The 25,590-nt window shown below is 39.2% G+C and overlaps 2 protein-coding genes across 11 annotated transcripts in view; one reads left to right on the top strand and one right to left on the bottom strand.

Moving 5' to 3' along the window:
• The window catches only part of GABARAPL2 (GABA type A receptor associated protein like 2), a 4,760-nt gene extending 2,668 nt beyond the window's left edge, over positions 1 to 2,092 (top strand). The window contains 1 exon segment of the mRNA NM_001245677.1: positions 1,497 to 2,092. Coding sequence (NP_001232606.1) covers positions 1,497 to 1,587 — 91 coding nt within the window. The 3' untranslated portion in view covers positions 1,588 to 2,092.
• Positions 1,904 to 25,590, bottom strand: ADAT1 (adenosine deaminase tRNA specific 1). Of its 10 annotated transcripts, XR_003962336.4 has the most exons (11): positions 25,287 to 25,534; positions 24,795 to 25,071; positions 23,957 to 24,025; positions 21,975 to 22,029; positions 21,062 to 21,189; positions 18,908 to 19,526; positions 16,275 to 16,420; positions 13,999 to 14,098; positions 11,814 to 11,900; positions 8,379 to 8,504; positions 7,070 to 7,206 (listed from the first exon to the last, which is right to left on the bottom strand). XR_003962336.4 is itself a non-coding variant. In XM_030282398.4 (10 exons), the coding sequence occupies exons 3-10, from the start codon at positions 24,003 to 24,005 to the stop codon at positions 7,074 to 7,076; spliced, it is 1,317 nt and encodes a 438-aa protein (XP_030138258.3). In that variant the 5' UTR covers positions 24,006 to 24,025; positions 24,795 to 24,916; positions 25,434 to 25,590; the 3' UTR covers positions 1,904 to 7,073. The 10 variants fall into 10 exon arrangements, 9 of the variants coding, with proteins under 9 accessions (XP_030138258.3, XP_030138253.3, XP_030138251.3 ...); XM_030282398.4 differs by lacking the exon at positions 8,379 to 8,504 and having other exon boundaries at positions 1,904 to 7,206; positions 24,795 to 24,916; positions 25,434 to 25,590; XM_030282393.4 differs by lacking the exon at positions 8,379 to 8,504 and having other exon boundaries at positions 1,904 to 7,206; positions 24,795 to 24,986; positions 25,434 to 25,571.

Genomic DNA, 25,590 nt, shown 5'->3' with positions numbered 1-25,590 from the left:
CTGTGCTTATTAGGGGGTCAGTAAAATCACTCTTCGAGGCTCATTTGATGATTTTAGGAGATGTCTATCACATCTTAATCTCACTAAGAGTTTTTTTTTTTCTCATGAATTTGATAAACGTCTTATTTCTTGAGCTAGGCTGAAAGGAAGGGTGACTGAAAAATATACTATGATTTACTTCCATGGCATAAGGGTGAGCTTTGCAGTTACTGTGTCATTGCATTTGGTTGAGTGCAAAAACACGTGCATCATCAATGTCAAGAAAACAATGATTCTCGATATAAGAAAAAAGGTTACACATTAAATACTCGATAATAAGTGCCACAAATTATTTTGAAAAAACCAATAGCCTCTCAGTTTAAAAAGAAATTGTAAACTAGTTGTTGGTTCTTTTTTTAAAATTATTTTCTTCTATGAAAAAAAGAATAATTGCAGTAGAAAGGTTTTTCTTTCGCAGTGCTGTAACATAGGAACAAGTTTCATTGTTTTCTGCGACATACGGAATATAGTAGAAGCAGCAACTGCAACTTTCTACACTAGACACTTTAGTAACTTTTAAGGAAATAGTATGCTGTTACGTGCCTTAGATGTGGTATTATTCTTAATACTTAACTATAAAATAAAGAGTCCCTCCAGGTAACCTGATACACAATAGGGACCCATGAGAACCATCCTTCTCTGCTTGTTTTCTTCTAACAGTACTGAGAATGTCTATATGTCATCTTTATAACAGTATTATAGAATTGCTAGGAGGAGGAGAGATCCATTGTCTCTTCTCATATGTTCATAATGAGATGTCACATCTCAGTTAGAAAAACAGGGCTTTGATCATTCAATATTAATGTAAAAATAGTAACTTCTTAACTGATAAACAAAACCACAATCTGTTCATAGCTCTGCTCATCTCACAGGCTTCAGTTTATGTAATAAACTGTATGAAGAGAGAAGGATGTTAAGGATTGGTGATCTATCTACTACTCACGAATTCGCTTCCATTTCAAATACGGCTTAGAAATCTTCCCAGCTCCTCTCTTGGGCAGAATGACATTGTTGTTTTTCCCCGTCACTCACATCCATCTCCATCTTTCAGTTTGTTAGCCTTTTCTCAGTTTTGGGAAGTCAGAGAAAGGTGAGCTGAGGAGGCTTCATTTGTGCACCCAACTGATGTCTACTGTTCCAACCATCTGTAGATAGATGGTTGGAGCAGCTGACCAGCCAAGTAATTGCTGGGGTTTCTTTTTCTTTTCAAAATAAGGAAGCATTCTGAAAAAGGCATTTGTGAAGAAATATAAAAAATTTACTCTCTGCAGAGTCCAGGATCATTTGTCTAACTTAGGAGGCAACTGCTTTTCATTTGCCCTCATTTTTTGTATTCTAACCTATACACAGACTTACAAATTTTAGCTTTTATTAATCCTCGTTTATATGAGGTTCTAACTGTTAACATCGACAACTTGCATGAGCCAAGCAAACCATTTCTCTCTTTCCCTTTCAAGCTTAACTATGGGACAACTTTATGAGAAGGAAAAGGATGAGGATGGATTCTTGTATGTTGCCTACAGTGGAGAGAACACATTTGGTTTCTGAATGGTGGGTCTTGGCTACTGTACCATCCTGCTGTGTATCTTGTAAATAGCCGATCGTTTTTTGTTCTGACATCCTCAGAAGTTCCTTCTATACACATGCATTTGTAACTGGATTTATTTCTTAATATATTGCTAGGTCTTGTTTTATTAGACTGTTAAGTTATAAAAAGAAAGTTTTGTTGGTTTTGTGCATTTTTTTTTCCTCACAGCTATGAATTCCCAGAGCCTCAGTTCTTTGGGGGGGGGGGGGGCGGGGGCGGGGTTCATTTGATGACATTGATTAAATAATAAAGCAAAGTAGTTGGGCTACTAAAACATGAAGAGAAGAACACACATTTATTCTGTTTTGAGATGTCAGTTTAAGAAAAATAAAAACAGTAAGTATTGGAAACACTGGATTTGCTAGCTTATCCAAAGCCAGAAGCAAGATGCTGATCGTGTTAAATTGAGCTAGTATGTTCCTTTCTCAATTAACAAACAAATACAATAAAAATTCCTGTCCCAAACAGGCAGTGCTGTTATTTCTTTACCTTCATTTTGGCCAGAAAGTTACTCGTTGCATTTACTAGATGCTACACAGCTGTTTCTGTTACTTACCAGACATTGTACAGCTTCTCAAATTTAGTGTGTGGCTGTTGATACCTGGAAGAAACAAGGAGCTCTTTGTAGGTTTCAAAGCCAATAGCTTCAGAGCTACTATATCTCACAGCTACTTGTGTTTACAGGCAAAGAGGCAAACCCTTGGATTGTGTGGGAGAGGGTGGGAATACCAGCTAATTGACCTAATTGCACAGTGCTGGAGTTCACACTCTGATATTAGAGGATAGCACTGTGTGGAAGTAGCATCACTTTGACCTTCCTAAGCCAGCAAGGAAATGCTAAATACATTTTATACTCCTTTTAAAAGTTTTAATTCATTTTCACACTGTGTGGTGCCTAAGAATCTAGTTTTTAAAATGCTTCCAGTTACAGTGGAAATGTACCACTTTCCAAACTTAAATCAAATTCATACTAACTCAAATCCCCATGAAGATACATTATGCCTAGAATTGTTCAGCTCTGCAGTCATTCACAAGTATTGGCAGAAAGACTATAAAATGTGAGCGTAGGAGCCTGTGAAAGGTTGACACTACCCTATTACTGTGGCTTGACGCAGTAACTGATGCATGTGCTTACTGCATGTGAAAATGTGCTGTTGATCTCAGTAAGCCTTTCATTAGTCAGAATAGTGCTGCATTGTAAACCACTGCTTTAGGAAACATTCTGTCAGTGCTTCCATCCTGAATTACTTCTATCTCCCTTTTCACACATTAATGTTTACTCTTAACAGAATTTTTGATTCAGAATTAAGAAAAGTAGTTTCACCTGTCATTTTTTAAATTACCTTTTATTACTGGAAAATATACTGTTTCCTTTATGCTGAAATGTTACCGTTTTTCTACTGTTACCAAGTAATATTTTTTCTTAGCTGTTAACAAAGGAGTAAGAAACACTTAAAAATGCTAAAGTTAATTACATGCTAGTAAACAGATGTATCTAAAACCAAGGGAAGATGTTATGATTGAGGCAACTTTTCGATTTCCCTTCATAAGCTCCTAAACCCTCCACATAACTACTCTCTTTAACATCTCTGTATTTATTAGTTTAGATTTAGGAGCCCAGACATGCAAGTGGTTACAGAGAATGTAAGGATAAATATTCTACAGCAGTAACTTAACTTTTCATCTGGTGGTCCACATAAAATGGCAATAAAACATCAAGAGGTTTCCTTTTGAAATGCAGAGGTGAAATGCATCCCTTTAGATAGGACACTCCTGTAAAATTATATAAACATTTGAGCCCATATGATCTTCATTTTCTGTTAACCCTTCAATTGATGCACTGAACAAAAAATGAAGAAATACCTCACTGTTCCTACAGCAACACCTCCATGTCACTTATCTCTAAGCTAAATTGAAATGTCATCTCCAGTATAACTAAACCAGTACTGAATGAATTTAGTATTCAGTCAATATTTAGTGATTATAGACCATGATTACATTACAGACATTATTACAGACCAAATTCAGACCATTTGGATGGTCTTTCCTCAAAAAACATCTTGCTTCTACATCTATACGTGTTAATTGTATATATTATGTACCTATAGTTGCTACAGCCCTCTTATGACGTTACCAGATAGTCTGCAAGAAAACTCCAACACCTTTCTTTCCTCCTTGCCAACAGAATTCTGCCCTCAGCAGCACAACCCTAGCTCTTCCTTTCCTCTAGTGCTTAATGGATTTATTACTCCTAGTAAAAGGCTGCATCTTGTTTTGGGCTCATGGTTTGTTTTTCTGCAAGTACAGTAATTTAAATAGTCTTCAGTTTACTTGCAATGTACTGAGATCAGGAAGCCTTCCAGCCTGTGTTAAGGTGAGCAGTGGAAGCACACTTTCAAGATCAAAACCTTGCTTTTCCAAAGACAGTGGCATGTTAGCATCTGGTCTTGTAGAACTGCAGCCTCAAGGTCAACACGATTACTTCTACCCTTGGACAAAACCACTTGTTTCTATGCTCTGGTTTTGACTTCCTTAAAGATAAGCAGTCTGTCCTGCCTTCTTACTATGATTGAAAACAGAATGACACCTCTAATAGTGATGCTGTTAAAGACATGGAACTCGATTACAGTTTCTTTGTCCTGGCAATTAGGAGCCATTGGTTCCCAAACAAGTTTGGGACAGGCAAGGACCTATCTGGGTAATACAGATGTTCTCATTTTACACATACAATGAGAATCTTGGTGCCCCTCCTGTGCTCTGCCACTCCCGCTGCCAATTGTTTGCTTGTCCTCATAAACCATGCAGTGTGGGCACTTCATTCCTGCTGCTTCCCTCTCTGCTAACTCTGCTCTCCTGTGGCAGAGTCTCTGCATTCTGCTGTCCTCCCTGTGCCTTGCCTATCTTCATTTTTGGGGTGTCAGCTATTCCAGCGCAAAGGAGTGATACAGGCTTGGGACATGTCACCTATTACTTTCCAGGAGCAATTCTTCCAAAGACCTGCTGACAATGATCCAAGCGTAGTTTGCTACCAATTACAAAAGCAGAAACTTTTCTTTCCGATCTCTGCATTTTTCCCCTTCTGATTTTCAAAGCAGTTTCATGGTACTGCTAACAGCATTTCCTGACATTTTCAAATGAAACTAATGCAGCATTTAAATACTGATTTTCTGTCACAGAAATGCCATCCAGTTGAGGATGAAATCCCACAGGCTTAGCCCCTCAGCCTTTTAAATTCTGTTCTATTTTAGCTCCTTCCCTCTCTTCACATATTCACTGACTTGCTCTAGGCTTAAGTATGTCCTCAAGTCCATGCATGAAGTGAGGTTAGCATCAGTGTTCAGCACCTCAAAAACTACTTTTAAACCTTACAGGTAGCAGAAAATCATCAGTCTACATTTCACAAGTATTTTAGAAATGCACAAAAAAGTCTTACCAGGAACAATCCTAACAGCCAGGCTCAAATTTTAGAAAATAGTTAAAAGAATTTAAACCATATAACTGCTTATCTGAAAACTGATGCATGACTACAGAATTAGTCTTACACAACCCATTTTAATATTGCAGCTGGATAGGAAATGGGAACATTCCAGTCTGGTCAGCAGGTTCACTGCAGACATGGTTGATTAACTGTGGGAAACTAGGGATGGTAAGTTATTAATTTCTACAAGATTTCAGCAACGGTAAACTTCAGGATCCTGGAAATCTACTGATAGCTCTTCAGGTACACTATAGAACTCTGCCCATCCTTGGAATGCTACTTGCTTGATTACAGGAACAGCTACCATTTCTCTTCAGCAGTTCAGCCTGTAGCCCATGTGCAATGGCATCTGGCCATTTGTTATCCTCTGATGACTACTGCAAGTCCCTAATCTCCATAATCCGTTGCCCTCTGCAAACACATAAAACTACTTCCCCCTCACCAGTACAACTGGTATTTCTGCATGTTAGTGCTGGATTTGAAAGAATGGGCATATACACACAGAATTCAAGTTGTTACTTCTTCACCAAGAGAACTATTCTTACTTGACAAGTCAACCTAAGTGTGAAGTAAAAAGGATTTGCTGCTATCACTTCTCATACTGTAATGTTATGTGTACTGTTTGGTCCCATATGTAGCTCAGTAGGTTGACAACAAAGGCTGTTTGGAGAACTGCTGTGCCCATTTTTCAAATCCAAAACTATACGATACCAAAGAACAAAAAAAATTCAAATCACTAAGGACTTTTTAAGTTCAAAATTATCCACTTCTTTCATCTTGACATTGCCTCGTCCAAATATTTTATGAATTGTGGTTTACACGAGAAAAATACAAAAGGGGAATGTGCTCAGTAGCAGTTACACAGTCCTGAAATTGCTCACAAAAGGCAGTAACTGGGACAGAAGGTTTAAGGATGATTACACACTGCTTCCCCCACAACTGCTCACAGTGTTGACTGTCTTGTCACACAGATGTTAGCTGGTAATAAAGCATAATGACAAGAGAATAGAAGGTACATGCCAGAGACTACTTTCAATACTCCTCAAAGCCTCTCCACTTTTGCCAGGCTATTAATGAACACAAGGAACAGTGACAAATGGCTGAGGCATTTTTGCTTTTAACTGACCATTTCCCACAGAGGGGCACGGAGATGGACAGTGCTTGAAACACTGAAAAGTAGATAAATGTTTGCCTGTAATTACACAGGACTGGCCAATTTGAACCAAGTAATTCAGGAGTTTTCTTTCCTGCCTACAGAAGGAAAGCAGTTGAAATGTTATCTGGCAAAGTCCTGAAATTGAGAGGCACAGGATATCATAAGTAGTATTATTTGACACAGACTCCTCCCCAGTGCTTTTGCTTCTGCTGTGGCAGTATCTTGTGGCTATGTTTAGTAAATAGCAGCATATATGAAGGATTCCCAAAAAAAAAAAGAGCCACTTTAACAGAACTAGTTCTTTCGATTAGAAGCAATGGAGCTGGGGGACATAGAAAATTCTTCAAGGCACCAGACAACAAGACTTCAGAGTTATGAATGTATTACTTATTATACATGAGGGTTGTCCCAGAAAACAACCACAACATTACAAGAAGTGGAAGAAAAAAAGTGGCACTAAATTTTTCCATAGTACTGCATGAATTTCAGTTGACATTACTTTCACTGCAATGACTATGGCTGGTCGATCATATCCTCAGATACTAGGATAACACATCACTGCTTCCTTTCTTTTGGAGGCATATTGTTTCATGCAGCTCAGAATTTTAAGTCAGCAATGATCCTTTTCTATATTTCAATAAAAAGAGGCTTCAACTCAGTAAAAATAGAAGAGTTCTCTAAACTGCTTTCCTTTTCACACCTGCCTCTTTACAGCACATGAACTAGAGGGTGTGTTTTTCTGGCCTTTGAAATGCAGAGGTATCTGCTGTGGACCAGAGCTTATTCCTGGATTCACACAGTCACATGGATTCTCATGTGAAGTGCAGGTATTCCTTGGCATTCTTGACCCAACCCAGCAGAGCTTGGCTACGCAGCACTCTCCAGGCTTCTTGATAATTTAATGCAGCTTCCTTGTAGTCCCAGTAGGTTTTTAGCGTCTTCATCCTGACAGAAAATGCACAAAAATGAAAACAATTCTATGATCCTATTGAATATGAGGTCACAAAATGAAAACAGAAATCAAACATCTAAGGATCTGACGCTCTCCTATGAACTCTTCCATGCTACTTACTGAAATTCTCTTCTAGGGAGACTTGGAGACGCCCAGGCTTTAAAGATGGACATCATCATCAATCTTACAAAAGGAAGCAAAACAACTCTTCTAGCACTAGAAACGTCTGTGTTTGACTGTATGACCACAGGTTACAGAAAACTTCCATGACAGCAAAAAACACTGAAGCAAAGCTGAAAAGGTAGCTAGGGTGCTTTGAATTGGGTGGAAGTAGCCTTAGCATGCTAGAAAACTGGCTGGAAGGGAAAAGGACAGAATGAACTGGACAGTTTTTCTTTTTTAACAAAAAACTAACAGAGAAGAATGAGACAAAGGAGAAAATACTCTCTTTTCTTTCCTTAAAGCAAAAGAGACACATCAGTTTTGGTGTTATTCTTCTTCCTCAAGTAGCAACTATGCTCCATGATCTCAGCAGAACAACTGGTCACTCTGCTGAGTACATTATACCAATGATTTTTGAAACAGGAAAATTCAGGTCTAGAGTATCTGAACAAAAGTGCCTGTAAGACAACTTCATCAAGATTTTTTTTTTCCTTTCCTTGCATTCTGTCCCCAGCCTCTTTCACCTTCCTTTGCCAAAACAGCTGTCTGCCACATGTGATAGGCAATGTCTATACATTAAACCCAATATGAAGGGAAGATCATAGGCAACATGACCTTCACCAAGAAAGAGAAAGAGCCAAACTACTATAGGAGCCCTAATCTGTGAGGTCTGAGAACTACTGCACTAACTTCTAAAACAGTCTTTTGGGCTCAAAGGCAATTATGATCACCCCCAAAAAACCCCACAGTTCTACCACAACAGCAGACCATCAGAAGCTGTGTTTGAGGCATTCAGCATTCTGCCATGAATTTATTGCAAGCCATATTACCTATCCTTCAAACCTTGCGTTCAGAAAGGTGCAAGAGTGGAGCACCTGTCTAGGCCATTGCTGAATACGGGAGATATATTCTCTCTTAAAAAACCTGTCCTGCACTCTTATCACAGTCAATCCATTTTGCTTTCTCCACCTCTTTCACATTAATCATACTCAGTGAAACTAACCTGTGAGCTGCTCTCAAAAGTCCCACGTAAGGGCCCCACTAGAACTCTTCCCCACTTGGCCAGTGGAATGGTCACGGAACCCCACTATCTGTACTGGATCTGGAACTGAATCCTCCATACTGTGAACTGAGCAGGAAGGAAGAATAATAGTACAATCTTAATTGTGATGGCTCCTGATTACAATTTAAGAGAAATGAGGATTAGTCATTCATTTAATAAGCCCAGCAAGGAAGTCAGGGCAGGTTTATTTTAGAAAGTCTTCCTTAGATTCAAAAAAAGGGCCATATAGCCAGCCACACCTTGTAAAAACAGCAGTGTCTGGAGACTCTTTACGGTGGATGCCACTGTATGACAAGAGAATGTTTTCACTTCCCCAGGTGGTGATTAAGGCATGTTTTTTTCCAAACAGCAAGGAAAAAAAAACACCCAGTGATGCAAAAAAATCTCCTTTGTCGCATTACCATCAAGTGATCTGCAAACAATACTGCAGAGGATTTTATGTAACAATTCAGATTAGCAATAGCACAACACTGTCCAATGGTGTGTCACCATTCCCTTGGCAGTGAGCATGGAAAACATGAAAAGGAAAAAGAAAAAAGATGGATTTATGCACCAGTAATTTCAAAATGGTAACATGTGAGAGGGAATCAACAGAAGAACATTAGGTACGACAGGTGGCGGTAACAGGTAATAAATAAACAACATTAGTCTACCTACAGAGAGGAGTGAGAATTTAAGTAAGGCATAGAAGACAGATCATAAGAATTATTGCAAAGGAAGAAAGAACGTGGGACAGCATTATAGAGTACTAGCTGGTTCTTGGTGAAGTAGCTCATACCAGCCAAACACCACCTCCTTCTCAGTGTCATCTGAAAGCAAATAAACTAAATCCTTAAAAAACCCAAATAGATTAATGTCATGCTTAACACTTTAGATACTACTATAAATATCTAAATTTGCCGTTTAGAAGAACCAGCGAAGTTCTGGCCTCAGTAGGCTGTCTACCTATTCCAATTTAACAGCACCCACACAGATTCTCTACGTGAAGAATGAGTAAGTCACAAAAAGCAGGAGAAGCAACTTTAGACACACCAATACACACACACACAAAAAAAAAACCCAACCCCAAACAAAAAACCAAAACCAAATACAAAAAAACAAAACCAAAAGAACATCAGAATAGAATCAGTTCCATGCAAAGCTTTAAATTCCTGGTTCCTAAGTCTGACAATGGACAACAGTAAATGAAGGCAGCATTACAAGAAGCATAACCCTTGTCCTAATATACCCTACAACTACAAAACAAGCTGTTAAGCAAATTTGAAAGTACTACAGAATGAGCTTTCCTTGATGGATCAGAAAGGATGAGAGGCAAGAGAACTGGACTAGAATAGTCAGGGAAGGAACTTAGGGTCAAAGTGGAAAAAGGAAACTGCGCCATAGCACAGCTTTAGAGCTAACCATTTGTGGGAAGAGAGAACAAGATACATCTGGATGTGAAGAAAATACAAAACTAGTAACAGTTAAATTCACTGAAGTTTAAAGAAACAATTTGAGAGCGTAGGATTTCTTATCTAAATTTCCCTCAAACTCAGACTCCGAGGAGAAAAGAAAAATCAAAACATCAGAATACCATGTAGGGAAAAAAAAAAGGAAGATTAAGGAAACGGAATCACGAAGACACGTTCTAATTTTGCTTTTTAAGTGAGAGGAGTAAAAACTAAAGACTTCAAAGGCAATCAGCTGCACAAGCTGACTGGTGAGCTAGCACCTCCTCTGTATAAATAGAGTTGGTGCAGTGTAAAAACAATGTCACATCTGTGAATCAGCTGGACTTGGTCAGGAGAAGCCCAGACAGGCTAACAGCAGAGGACAAAATGTCAAAGGAAACAACAAGGCAAATGGTCTAGAAAAGCCCTGAGGTGAAGTGACTTTATGTAAGCAGCATGTGATCAGCATAATGAGTCACATACCAAACAATGCAGAAGTTCACAGTACGTTTTGAAGAAATTATGATAGCGAAACAAGTGAGGACAAACTCCCACCCAAAAGAGGCTAAAAATTTTATATTTCAAACTGATTTAAGGACAAAGTATCTCTACTTATAGAATCAGTTGAAAGCATCTCAGCAATAGCATGGTCCATATTGACATCGGAACTTTGAAACAGTTTTGAGAGTCTTCCATAGACACAGAAGGTAACTCTAGTCTTTAATTCAACAAAACTCAAAAGCAAGCAAGACCCATTAATTAAAGATCCAGGGTGCACTTTGTCTAAGTTTGTTGCATCTACTGTCTTAGTACTATGAAAGGCTGAAATGGCCTATCTCCCCTACTTTCAGTCACATATGCCTCCTACTTCCTTGGCATAGGTTATCAGTTTCAGATTTCCATTAAGTTCATTAGTCCAAGAGAAAACAAAGACAAGGAAATCGTTTTCAGCCACATTATCTACTTGAACTGGCTCATCATGAGATTGGAGAGGTGCTGCTGATACAAGGGAGGAAACAGGAATCAACAGCCAGTAGCAGCAGTGAACTGCTGTGGAACCACCTCATCAGTAGCTAAAAGCAGTTAAACTGGCTCAAGAGTTGGGATAACTGCATCCTAAAGCTGGTGAAATTATATCTGGAAGTAAGTCTAAAATAAAATAAACCTTCTATGGCAATGAATTTGGAACTCTCTACATCTCCCAGAGTCTCTAAAACAAAGAGAACCAAGTTTCTGTACATGTGAAACTATGCTTTACTTTATAGTATACCACCAAATACATAATGCACCTAATGCTATGCCATACCGGATGATTACTGGAAGTAATTAACTCCAGTCTGATAATCCAAATTTGTATTTAATAACGCAAAGGAAAATTCCAATTATGGCTTCCTCAGACAAAAGCTGCTTTATTTTCTTTCCAGAAGGTCTCTGTTTATACAACATATGCGCTGCAGAAAAAGCCCTATCTATCCCTACCAACCATATGAGAGAAAAATGCAGGAAGAGCACTATCTCACTTTACTAGCTCTTACTCCACCATACACTAAGATTAAAACTGATTTTAACCTAAACTTAAAAAAAAAAATAAAAGGAAAATAAGTTTTTTTTTACTCAAACTCTTCCTTCTGGTGAATCAAAGAAGGGGAATTTGATAGAATTACTGAACACCAACTATATAGCAGTAAACTCCATGGCCATTTTGGGATGCAGGGTTTGAATACCACCAAGGGTAGCGAGCTGCCGACAATTGATCTAATAGATCATGCTTTCAAAAAAGATACCACTTCCTCATCTTGTGTCTCTTTCCACATTTTTCAAGTATCAAACTTCAACAATGGACTTATCTAAAATTACATTCATGAGCAGATACCGTATCATTATGGTATTCTTCAGTTTCATTAAAATAAATTCACTCTTCTAAAGGCAATGATAATGTCTTTACCGTAGAGTGTCTGGTAGATCCTCTTGTGAAATACTTGCCACCAGCTTTTGGAATTTATGGAAGAATTCCACTTTACAGATTTTGGATCTGATATAAAAAAAAATTCAATATTAGAAATTCTGATGGAAAAAAAAAATCATAAATTCACTCCACCTTACAGCAGCACATCCCAGCTAAACATTTTTGATAGAAAGCATTATGTTCACGTCTCAAAGAATGTAAAAACTTCTCTATCATTTAACTTTACCTACCCCACTAAGCTGCCCTCATGCCTTTTTATTTAGTTTTAAATGCTGTATTGACAAAAAGCTCCATTGCCCCATTCTCCCAGCTAGCACTAACCGGTTTGCAGAATGAACATTTTAGTATCACACTGTTATCTGCATGAAACTGCATTGTCATCAGTTCACAGCTGCAGTAAGGTTTAGCCAGAAGGCCTAGTCCCAGAACAGATCAAACAAGCACAGGACTCCAAAGTCTTTTTCAAACTTAAATTTTGTACTATTCAAAACAAATAAAAGAATAAAAGTGCCTGGTTGCCAGGGCACTGCTGACTCTCATCCATATGGAAAGGGGGGGAAGGGGGGGAGGAACCTCAAACAATACTTCCTAGCAATCACCCTGAGATTCCTTGAGAGGAAAAAGAATGTTGAAATACAAGTCTTGCTTATTATTAAGCACCACCAGTCCCAATAAGGCTGTAAGTTCCTTATTTTCATTATAAAAGTTCCTTTTGTGACTGTTAACCTCAAAAGCACAAATAGTTTACTTGTTCACTGACATTGTTTTTAATTCTGATTTCCTAAGAAAAGAAGACATTTGTTATCACACAGTCTTGTAAGCTCTAACAACTTTTGAAAGTTTTAGTGAACTTCAAGCACATGTTGAGAAGAGGATCTTTCAGCAATAATAGAGTTCTTACACTTTTGTGCTAATTGTCAGCTAGGAGATGGCTCTCAAGTTTTAGAGCTGACGCATAAATGCTATGTTACAAATTTAATCCTACTGAGAAAAAGGGGTTAGCTGGTTTGTTTGATCTTTCACACGTCTTCTGGAATACTTACATATCGCATATTGAAAATAAATATTCTACAGTGCACATGGAGCCTGTCTTAAAAGATGCACTAAGTCACCTAGGTCACCTTGCTAGCAATACCCCAGACACCAATACTGGTCACAAACCACAAAGTTTCTAATCCTCTTCTTTCCACTGAAAATGTGGAAATACTAGGATACACCAGGATAAACTTCCGCCAAATCAGGCGTATCTTCAGGAAGCTCAGAATGTGCAACTTGCAGGCAAATGAATAAATTCTCTTAGAACTGTCTAAGCTGTATTTACTGTGCTATTCACCCCTTGTCAGGATTGTCATCCTCTTTCCAGAAAGTCTGGGAAACATGAACAATATGACCACTGATAATTTTGTAATATAATCAGCCAACAGCTAAAACATGAACACCAATCCTCAAGCTGAATTTCCACAGAACAATGACAATTTTGGCCACCTCACCTAAAATGAAGATAACATGGAAATCTGTCTGCAGTTGCTTATGATTAATTCCTCTCAACCTCAAGAAAAATAAGTAACTATTTCTTTAAACTATGATTGTTGATATAGGATTTCTTAAAGAGCCAAATGACAAGTTGGCTGAACCAAGTGCCAAGATGAGTTAGAAAGGTGACATGTTCATGTTAGGAGTGAGCTGCCATCATTTTAACACATTTTCAAACTTTAAGGCAGAAAGTCATGTTTCAAAGCTACATTTTTAATCATCATACATCCAGGACAGCTGGCTTGACTATTCAAGAAAAAGAAATCTCTAGAAAGAGAACATGCAATGCACACATTTCCTTCACAGTCAAAACCAGAAAGCAAAAGTTCTGTTTCCTTCAACAGTAAACATCCTTATAATAAAAACTGATCACAGTTCCTCACCACCATTATCTACAATGTTCTCAAGAGGGATAAAGAAACAGGATAAACTTGTTAGTTCTCGTGTAACTTTCCTAATTCCAACTGCCCTCTCTCCCTTACACAGCAACTCTTCCTTTTCCCCTGCTCTCTACCTTCCCCTTTCTTCACCACTCCCTAGATTTCCTCCTGCTCTGACAACATCACATGAGCTGACAAAGGCATGTTAGCTAACAAATAAAACATGTTTAGATATTACAGCACTCTCACACCTGCTCTGATGGCTCCCAATCCCCTTCTTTGTTGTTCCCTGGCGGAAACCATCTGAGGTAACATCCAGAGGTTGTTCAGGGACTGCACTCCAACTGATAGCTGCAGAAGACATTGTTATGAACAAGGGAGACGCTCTTGTCACAAAAGCAGAACCTAACAGTTCCTTTCATTCTATTTGTTCATATGTTGCTTCCCAAAATAATTCAAACTAGAAAGAGGACCATGGTTTTCTAGGGCCAGAATTCCAGTATGTAAAAGAATGTTTACTTTAAAAAAATGAAAACAAACAGAGAACTTTCATCTTAATTCGGTCATTTAACAATCCGTGCCTCTAAATATCTTAGGGGAGTTCTACCTTCTTTTGTGCACCCTGTCCAGACAACCCATGAAGAAATTTCCAACTTAGATGGCTTATTTTCACATCCGGCTGTGAAATACTGGCCTAAACTACTTGTACCAGTCATTCTACGTTTTCCTTCTTAATTTGTTGACCACTATTATTTTATTGTGTGCTCTAAGGAGTTTCATGTTTGATAACTGACATACACCAAATATTTGTACACTTTACTTGAAAAACATTATTAGGGAGGACCCAAATAAAAAGAATTTGTTGAAAGAGACAGCAAGTGCCAACAGCCTTAAACTCTACCCCAAGTCTGAGAACTTTGTAATCATCTCAGGCTGTAAACTTCTCAATGCTGAAACTCTGAGTACAATACCTTACAATTTCTAGGTAATGAGCAAAGCATCGGCAGCATGTCAACAGAAACTGACATGTGCAATCTGTCTCTCCATAGCGTAAGAGCAGATTCTTCAACTTCCACTACCATGAGACAGCTTCCATTTCCTAAATTCTCCCTCTTCTCTGTGTTTGTAACAGGCAAAATAGTTGCACACACATTAACTCCCAAGACTATCTTGTTACTCAAGATGCTCAAAGACTTCTTATGTTACTCTCCCTTGGATTACAATTCAGCTGTATGCTACCAATTGTTCTTACACAGAGATTCAAGTACAATGCTGTATCACTCTACTAAATTACAGTCCTGTGCAACATGAAATAACATTCAATACACATGACTGGTGTCAAATCCTCCACAGGTGAAATATCTAAACATCATCTGGTTAGAGGGTATCCGTTTCTGACAAACAGATACAAAGTTACTTAAAAATTAAAATATTTCCTATTCTTTCACTGCTTCATCATTATCTCAAACTTCAAAGCAATAAACAAAAAAGGTATTTTCTTAAAATGACAGCTGACATGTTCCTATCAAGCATCTTTCAATACTCTGTGTAACAGCCCTAAATTTAGAGTTTATTCTGATTTTTACTCCTTCAAGGAAAGAAACCACCTGGCATAAATAAACCATGCTAAGGCATCATTCATCTTTATTTAACAGAATGACCTGAGAAGTGTGCAGCAAGAAAGACATACACCAAATTTAGTCACAGCTACTTTCAGGCCTTTTTTGGCAACTCATCTGGCACTATTTTTCAATGACAAAATTTGTTTCCTATCTCACAAAATTAAAGTACTTTCCTTCCTGGCACTTGTAAATACCTCCAATTTAATGAATGTGAATTCCATTAAGGAACCCTTTGTCACCATTCTATTTTATCATTAACTCTATTGTAATAGAAAAACTTTCAGTTCCCATTTAAACAGAAAAGTCTGAGCAGAAGCAGGTATGTCCAAGTTAAAGAAACTACTTAGCCATGCACATAAAGTGGCAGTTACTTTTTTTTTTTTTCCAAATGAGACCGTGTTGCGAAATCACATTGAGATTTAAGCATTCATTCATCACCATGGCAAACATGCCATGCCTAAAATATCTATCAATATGACTTTTACACTACACTACTCTGTATTCTTTCTTCATTCACAGATTTTTGGAGCAATTACAAACATAACTAAGCATGGCAAGTCTTTCGTTCATTACCAAGGAGAATGCAAAACTAACTGAAACAAGAAGTCTTTTGTTTTTTTCTTGTACTCAACTTTTTTTTCCCCTGGTTATTTTCTGTCTGTGTTTAACTATAAATTCCTAATCCCATCAACCAAGTGTTTATTTAGCCTGAAAACTGCCTACTGGAAACTAGAGGCTGAGACAAATATTACTAATAATTAACTCATGACCTGAAAACAATTTCTTGCTTTTTATACTTTGCTGCCAGCATACTGGTAAGGAATGATGTACCATTCCAAACAACCAAACCCACCTCATTTCTATTTGGACTTTTGCACGCAGTTACGCAACTAGCCCAAACTTACCTGCACTACAGGGAACAAGTTTTGTTTTGCTGTTAGTTTGAACTTCCTGAATTGCCTGACGGCTATGTTCAAACTGAAGATCTGATTGCAGCAGCTTAACCTCCTGAGTGAGAAAACCATCTGGTAAAGATGAGATGTGCTGACACCTACAGTAAACACAGAAAAATGCAAGTGATTTTCAATATGCTCTTCCCAAACAAGACCATTTTGCACAATTTACCTTCATTATCTAAAATACATTTCTTTTACATTAAAACTGAACATGAGTTATATAGGTGAGACAAGGAGGTTTGGAGGCACTTTTCCCTTCAGAAAAATATTTATTAAATAAAACCCCAAAGCCACATTAGTTTATTAGGACCTTGTCCATCCTAAAAAAAAATATATATATATATATGATGAATTGGCTTTTAAAAAGGTCTAGTTAAAAGCTATTATGATCAATTAAGTATGCAGGACAAAAACTGCAATATACTTCTTCAATCACAAAGAAAAATAAAAATCATAAGGTATATATATAGTCAACTGCATTACATCGGGAACTGTTTTATGGGTCTAAAGGTTTATAACCAAAGCCTAGAAACATACAAAGTATACCTACAGTTCTATATGTACTACTTATCTTTGTTACCTTAAATTATGATTGCATACTGAATGACATTAGGCTCATATAAGGGAAAAACAGCATGTGTTTAATCACTACAATATTTACAGAGAGCAGAAATTATGACTGAGATGCATACTGTCAGATACAATAGTCTGAAAAAGTGCCTGACTGCACTAGGACTAACAAGGCTAGGCAAATTCTTGTATATGTCACAGAATGAGAAAATTATTATCCCGAAAGCTCCACTGGGTACGTCACTAGAGTTTCTCCATTAACAGACTTACGACCACTTTTCTAATCATTCTAGAAGGATGAAGGGGTATAGAGAAAAGGAGTTACTAAACAAAGTCAAACCTTTCATATGAACTGGTCTAGTAACTACCGCTTAAAAAAGAATGGTTCAGCTTCTGGTTTTTTTCCTTGTTCTCCTTTCCCTTCACTCTGCCCAAATCCACTTACCCTTCTCTAATGCTCTACTCTACTGATTTAGCCTCCCAAGTAAAAAAAATATTCACTTCCTATCCTTGTTGCTGGGATAGTTTTAATCAACTAAAGAATCTGAGTAGAAAGAGGGCCAGTGCACAACAGATAACCTTCCTCATTTTGGAGCAGTGCAGTTCATCTCTCACACAGGTCTCCCTGAGGTGACAGGTTATGTTATGAGACCTCCACTAGTCACAGCAAGGAAAAAGATCAGCTCTTGGATGTAACTGAGATTAAAGAAGCAGAAAAATTTGTACCACCATGAAAATACATATAAGCTTTGCCTCTCCAGTGTAACACAACTGTCCACTGCCAGCTGACCAGTGCAAGCTGTCACATACTATGCGTCCTGAACCACTGTAGTAAATCAGAGAACAGCTGAGGTGCGAGGGGACTGCTTGTAGGTCATCTAGTCCAACCACCCCTCCTCCAGATGGGCAATCTACAGCCACCTGCTCAGGACAGTGTCCAGATCGCTTTTGAGTAACTAAAAGATGGGAGACTCCACAACCTCTCAGGGCAACCTCTGCCAGTGCTCTATCACCCTCACAGTAAGCAAGTGTTTCCTGATGTTCCAAGGGAACCCCACATGCTTCAGTTTGCGCCCATGGCTTCTTGTCCTATCACCAACACCACTGCAAACAGCCTAGCACCTCCTTTTTTCTGCCACCTCCCTTCACGTATGTATACAAATTGATAGGATGCCCACAAGGCTTCTCTTCTCCAGGCTGAGTAGTCCCAGCTTTCCTCACATGAGAGATGCTAAAAATCCATTATGCATCTTCAAGGCCCTTTATTGGCCTCTCTTCAGTATGTCCACATCACTGTTGTACTGAGAGGCCCAGAACTAGAGACAGCCCTTCAAATGTGCCTCACCAGTGTCAATCAAGGGGAATGATCATCTCCCTGGACCCACTGTGGTACTTGGCCTAAAGCGGCCCAGGACATCATTAGCCTTCTTTGTTGCTAGAACACACTACTTGCTCATTTTCAACTTCATGTCTAGCAGGAACCCCATGTCCTTTTCTGTGAAGCTGCTTTCCAACCAGGCAGCCCCCAGCATGTATTGGTGCACAGGACGGTTTCTTTCCCAGGTGCAGGTTTTTACTTCCCCTTGCTGAACTCCATGAAGTTCTCACTTTTCTCCAGCCTGCTGAGGTCACTGTGGATGGCAGCAAAATGCCCTGGCCAATCAGCCACTCTCAATCTTGAGTCTTCAGCAAACTATCTGGGCATACAGTCTGCACCATTATCCAGATGACTGATTAATGAAGATATTAAGTTTGGACCTAGTATTGAGCCCTGGGATATATGGCTCCTTACACCTTTAACTACACTTAGCCCAATGATCACTACCTTCTGGGCCCAGTCATTCACAGTTTTCAATCCACACATCTGCTCATCCACCTCACACGTTAACAGATCCTTTATCAGGATCTTACAAGACACATTATCGAAAGCTTACTAAAGTTCTAACATTTGTATGACACATGTCTTCCCAAGCTCCCTGTCTCCATACGCACCATCTGAGGAGAGCACTTACCTTTCAATAACTGCTCGCTGCATAGCTTCTTGGCTATATGGACACCTCCCCACTATAACTGCTGAGAGATACACTGGATACTGCAGAAAATGCATCAGAAGAGCTCCTTGACACCCTAACACATTCCAGCGAGCCAGTTTATCACTGCAGGACATAGAGCATGTTCTGTCTCCTCGACCTGGCTTCACTCGTAATAATCCCACGCAGTGGTACCCCAGCCCAGGCATTCGGGAATCATCCAGCTCTCCAGGTACACATTTTGCTCCAGTTCTGTGAACATCTACTAGCATTGGTCTCACTAAGCCAGTCTCCTTATTAGCTATTTGCATCTCTGCAGAACATTCATAGCTTTTTTGATTTGTGTTGTCTTCTCGTTCCACAGATTCATGCTGAACACCCAGGTCTTCAGTGATTACAGAAGAACAACCACCATCATCAGTTTTCATCCTCTTGATTATATAATTCCTTGCCATCTTCTCTGATTTTCTTTTATCTTCTGGACATAAGTGATTATGGTTACTTCTACATTCTGCTGCTTGTCCAGCTGTATAACCTTCAGTCACTGGCTTAGAAAGCTGGTTCTCTGGTTCACTGATTGGAAAAATAGAAGCATCTCCACCTGGAACAAAACAAGTAACATAAAACTGGCCAAAAACCCATCTTGGGAGTGGAACACATCATACCCGTAATATTACAACTACTAATAGCTTTCACAGATCTACACTCAGGAAAACTTAACTATGAGAACATATTTTTGAAACAGCATTGTCCTGTGCCACACTGAATTAAATCTCACTGAACTTCAAGACAATATATGCTTCAATTCAAGTTCTGCATTCTATTTAACAGATAATCAAGACAGCAAAATTTACAACCTATAAAGTAAAAGGTAACAAAGGCATTTGACAAGACTACAAGAAGTGCTGAAGACTCACAGGAAAACCAGCCTGATCTAACCATACAATATGAACCTCAAAAGATTAATGAAAGAATAATCTGTCAAGTAAGGGTGAAAACTTTAATCTGTATCACTGAAACAAGCTCACAGCCAAAATTTTGAAGTTCAGTTCAAAGCAAAGCAAATCTGACAGGCCTGCTGATTTATGTGAGAAATTTCTCACAATATGAGAAAAAGAAGGCAATGAAATTATTCTCACTAATAAATTTGGAGACGTAATTTCTATTCTCAAATGCACTAATGAAGAAAGATAATGTTGCATATTCCAGCAATGCGCTCAAAATCATGAAAATATATGAGCAATTAACTCACTCTGAAGTACTGATGAAGCATATTTTGAGAGTTCTTAAAACTCCTTTGCTTCGTAACAGACTAGCTGTTGAAGAACACACCAGTGAGAGCATGGTAACATCAAGATGCCTGATATGCTGGTAGACCATGAGGCCGCATTCCTTCATTCTGTCAACAGATCTTCATCTTTGTGGTGATGTTTTTTTTAAACACACAAATGTTTTCCATGACAGAAGTTTATTACATTCCCTAAGATTTGTGTTGGGGAGCTAGTGATGTTTCATGAATGGGGCTTTTTTTCCTGTTTTTCAGGAGTGTGGTTTTAGTTTGTTGGGGAGTTTTGTATGAGTCAGTTTTGGCTCTTCCCCCTCATTTTTCTTTTTGCTTGGGTTTGGATTTTTTGCTTGCTTGTTGGTTTGGGGGGTTTTGGGGGCTCATTTGGTTGTTTTTTTTTTTTTTTCCTCTGTTTGCTTCAGGGGGTTGGGGGTGGTTGTTGGCTGGGTGTGGGGGTATCTTTTGTTTGGTTGCTTTTAGAAACGGTGGTAAATGTCAGTATTTCTTAGTAAAATTTTAATCCAAGGAGATAATGTTTGAAGCAAAGCAACTAGGCAATACCTCTGACAAGTATGTTATTTTCTGGTAAGAAAAATAATAGCTACTGTTTAAAGTGAAACATTCCACTATATAATGAACAATACATCAGACTTCCTGAGTTCTCCTGAATCACATCCAGTGAAATAAAATGCCAGATCTATCTGTGGAGTCAAATACATCTTTGGGCACATATCAATAACATGAATTACTGCCTCACTCTCAAACCACACCAAAGAGAGACAAAAGAAAGACACGGGGCAGAAAAGACTCTAAGTGGGAGCAAAGTACTTGGTTCACTCCAGCATACTCACATGGGGTATGACTGGAGAAGAAAATAAATATGATATTTGGTTTGAGTTTCCATTTCCCAGTTTCAGTTCCCGGACTAAAGATACATTGCTGATGGGAAGTGGCAAGCCACAATTGATGGAGAAGATACCTGTTAGGCAGAAAGTTTTCATGAAACACTGACTTCCTTTTAGATGCACGAGAAAACAACAAAACTTAAATACCATCTAGTGCTTGCTCTTTCCTGATGGGAGTCTATCAGGAGCCAATCAGTTATGCTTTTACAGAGAGACAGTATCCAATATAATAAATGTAAACACATCACTGGAACTTTAATAACAGACCTCAAAGAGTTGGGTTCAGTGGAGTTAACGTTAACCATCTCGAACTGCATAAATAAAGGTCCTCTCCTCCCACTATGTGTGTTTTTATCAACTCTGCAATTCATCTTATTCTATGAGACTCAGTTTAGTGGCATCAAATTGCAAGAAACGTATTCATTTCTGCAGAATTACTGTTCTCCTGGCTCAATACCCTTAACCAGCTTATGCACATAAACAAGAGGACTGGCATGTGGGAAAGAGCAAAAAATTCTATCCTTAACTAACAGTCATCAGATCTGCATTGATACCACATTAAATCAGATCCTAATTCTTCATACGGAGGCTCCAGAAGAACAAGGAAGAAGCAAGCTTTTGTGAAAAGGCCTTAACACTACCTAGAAGTATAAAAATTAGGCTAAAATCCTGCAGACAACAGGAAAAAGTGTGTTGCCCACACAGAAGTAATGCAGTCTTTCACTACATTCGCATATGTGAAGCTACAAAATTTGGCTATTTCAGCAATAGGTCAAAACGATTTCTATCACGACAACCTCAGGTGGCACTGAGTAACAGCACCGTTACAGCACTGAGTAAAACTTCATTCATGCCTCACCTCTGGAAGCTTCTCTTGGCCACAATTTCAGCATGGCTGTCATTCAGAATGTCTCCTAAACCAAAACACAAATGCAGATATTCAATCATTACTAAAAAAAAGACAAAGCAAATTGAATTCGACACAGGACAGTTCTCCACATTTATTAGTATCTGATGGTTTCCCATTGGTTTTAAAGTACTGCAAGGAGGTCAACAGCCTACACAAATGAAGGATAAAAGTACTCAGTCTGCAGCAAGTCAGAGGTTTCTCTGAATACCAAATTTTAACTCTTCTGATACTGGAAACCCTTTGAGTTTAATAAACATGACCATCCTTCGAAATCTTCCTAACTTTTGTTTCAAGGGTAAATCTTGGTATTCTCAAAACACATTCCACCAGAAAATTTCAAGTGTTTGTTAAGCTTTTGGTTGAAGATTCTTTTTGAACTATGTCCTACAATTTAAACTATTTTTCCTGACACTTACTAAGTATGCACATCTCATCTTCAGCTTTCCTGAACTGTATCTGCCTGTTATAGTATGTAAAGGAACAGGAGCTGTAGATCATCTTTTATTTCAGGTGTAAAAGGCCATGTGACAGAAATCCTCCTTAACAGTTTTAAAAGTCTATAAGTGATCTAACAGATAACCATTAGCATGACCTACAACCAAGTGAAAAACCTTATCATAAAAGGAGAGTATTTTCTAAATTTGAGATCACTGAAGACAAACAAGGGAAAACTAACTAGTGTTACTTTTTCCTAGACCATTTTCTACTTAGACCCTTATTATCTAGATTATAAATGATACAACAATTTGATCATCATTTTCCTAAATCAGTCAGAAAAATGTCTACATCAAAACTCTTCTGAGATGGCAAAATCACAAGAAACATCAAAAAAATCTATGATACAGAATCTAGTTTCTTCTCTTTTACTCCACTAATTAATTTCAACATGAAGGACACTACAGAGAACATAAAGTAGCCTAAACTAGATACAGGCAAAACCCTTTCTGATATCTCAGTCTAGTCCTCCTCTGAAGTCTAAAGAGGGTAGAAAGCCCTGTACCTACATATGCATGAACACTTTGCCCCCTCAGCCACTTTTCAGCATTCATCATTACTACAGCTTCTTCCCTGTCCTAGCAGAGGAGACAGATACATCATAAATTAAAAAATGGACACAGAGAGCGAGGAAAGTCTCCTACAACACATAGTAAGAAATGGTAGTTGTGAGAAGCCGTGTACCTATCCCATACATTAACTGTACAACACTTAAAACTATCTAGCAGTAATATGCAGTAAGAAAGAAAAACCCTACTAGTACCTTCCTGCTGGTTAGTACCAGCAGTGCTAACCTCTTGCATCAGACCCCAGCAAAACTCCACTGCACAATTATTTTGCTTATGTTTTGTTTTGCTTTGCTTTTCGTTACGAAGTCTTTGGGTATGCAGACTCGGGGCCTAAACTACACATTTCCAAATATTAAAAGTTCATTCACCTTTGAGGCAGCAAGTACAGCATTGCTTCGTGGCAGCCATTATGGCTGCCTAAGCTTCCCTCTCGTTGATGAAGGAAGGTCTGCCTTACACTTTGGGCTTCAATCCAGGATAAGTCTGAGCAGTATGCTCTTGGGGAGTTCCAAGAGAGGGGGAGTTCCAAGAGAGCGTCTGGCTTCTCAGGGATTCCTTGTCAGGGGGCTTCAAGGTGGGCTGGAATAAGACTTAGGCCAATGGGGTCAGAGAGACCTGATGTTTCAGGGGAGGGTTACAGGTGAACAGTCCATTTGACTTTTGGACCTATCTGTAGGTAAGGGCATTGTCCAACCAGTAGGGGGGATTGTTTTCATCCTGGCTGTACTATTGTAAATGTTTTGCCAGGCAATCATATTTATTCATCCTCCCCAACATCATGCCTTAGACATTTTCATTGATTCTATAACACGAGCAAGAGAGAAGGTAGTATAGGTAGCCCGTTCTTGAATTTTATACCATACTTACCAGTTTTTCGCATTTTGTTTTGGCCAATACATTTTGTTCCAGTTCCCATAGCAACAACTTCCTTAGTTACTGAAAAAGAAACAACATTGACTGAATAAACTATCACCTCTAACTATTGCCAGAAGCATTGCTCTCATACAGTCATTCTGGTAAGACAACACACAGAACACTGAGTAGAAAGGAATGTACAGAGAGGCAGACCACGCAACCTTACAGAAAGGAAACAGATCAAGAACTGAATACAGCAGGCAGAAGCACTAGTGCTAGGAAAGGTCATTGACCACATAAGAGGAATGCTAATATGGGCTTGGTATGCTAGACAGCACACAGCAGACACTGCCATAGCATTCCTCAGGCACTCAAAAAATAATAAATATGGGATACAATCTGCCTAAGAACACTGAAGTGCCACTAAGGGAAAAAAGATGATGAAAAACTAACACAAATACAAAATGTAGAAACCTGTTATAGGACAGCAAACCTTTCTTGGATTCTATCAAATTAAACATGTTTTTCCAAGAGTTTGTATTAGGAATTCAGGTCCTGCCTAGATTTTCACCACATATTAAACAGCCAAATGAATGCTTTCACTGTCTTGTTTACAGTCTGGGAAGAATAGCATTTCACTAAAACCACCTCTTTCCATGGAGAAGTGAATCACAACAACTGTAAAGTTTACAATCACAAAGAGTAAAAAATTTGGGTAGAGACTGATGGAATAGGAAGGGATGTATGTTTTTTTAAAGGCATTTTAAAAAAAGGAAATAAAAAGAAAGCATCAAGAACCTTCTCTGCCCCTCCTTCTCTCCCACCACTATCCCCGAAACTTAATTCTTACCCTGCAAGTTTCCTGGACCATCAAGATCCTCTCTTTGGCCTGCAGATTCCACTTTGACAACAGCTGCCAGGGAAGTCCATTCCCTGTTTGGATCTGGCTTCCCCTGCTTAGGAAGTCTGGTCCTGTAATGCAGGTAACATAGCCCAGCGATTTCATCAGCTGACCACATGGCTCTTGATTCGAGTGCAGATTCTACACAGAATTGGATTCCATCACAACACTGGAATAACAACCCCATCTCTTCAAACGCTACCATCTTGTCCTATATGACACCATCCTGCAGCACATTTCAACAACAAAGACCTAACTGCATCGCCCCCTTTCAAGATTATTTACAGGAAATAAGTTCTTTCAAATCGCAAGAAATAAAAAACAACGCTAGAACCCTTAAGTGCAGCAGCAGGTGGGTCTGCTGGGCTCCCAAAGCTCCCGCTACGCAGCCATCAACCACATGCATCACGCCGCCACCCCGGTGAGACCTCTGTAGCACACCTGAGGCGCCTGGCACCATCCGCCTCCTTTTCGAGGCCTCCTCCTTGCCGAGAGACTCCAGGCAGTCCACGGTCCGAGGGCGCTGCCGCCGCGCTCGGGCGCACCTCCCGCCACCCCGGCTGCAAATCCACGCATGCCCCTCCCTACCCGCCGGGACAACAGCACCGCTGCTCCTCGCCGGGACGGACGGCAACTGAACCCCCGGGACCGAGCCGCTCGCAGAGCGCCCCGGGGCCCGCGCACGCGCAGCCGCTTCTCGCGCGCGGCAGCAGCCCCTCCCAGCGGCTCCTGCGCAAGCGCAAAA

This window comes from Taeniopygia guttata, chromosome 11 (genome assembly GCF_048771995.1).
Source record: "Taeniopygia guttata chromosome 11, bTaeGut7.mat, whole genome shotgun sequence".
NCBI lineage: Eukaryota > Metazoa > Chordata > Aves > Passeriformes > Estrildidae > Taeniopygia > Taeniopygia guttata.
This window is presented reverse-complemented; position numbering and strand designations above follow the sequence as displayed.

What these genes read in the sequence shown, in the direction of transcription:
- ADAT1 (XM_030282391.4), bottom strand. Translation starts at nt 25,050, where the DNA reads ATGGTAGCGTTTGAAGAGATGGGGTTGTTATTCCAGTGTTGTGATGGA. An exon ending in ACTTGTTCCCTGTAGTGCAG is followed by an intron (nt 14,099 to 16,274) that starts GTAAGTTTGGGC and finishes TGTCTTCTGCAG; the next exon opens with CTATCAGTTGGAGTGCAGTC. An exon ending in GATCTACCAGACACTCTACG is followed by an intron (nt 7,207 to 11,813) that starts GTAAAGACATTA and finishes ATTTTCTGTCAG; the next exon opens with GATGAAGACGCTAAAAACCT.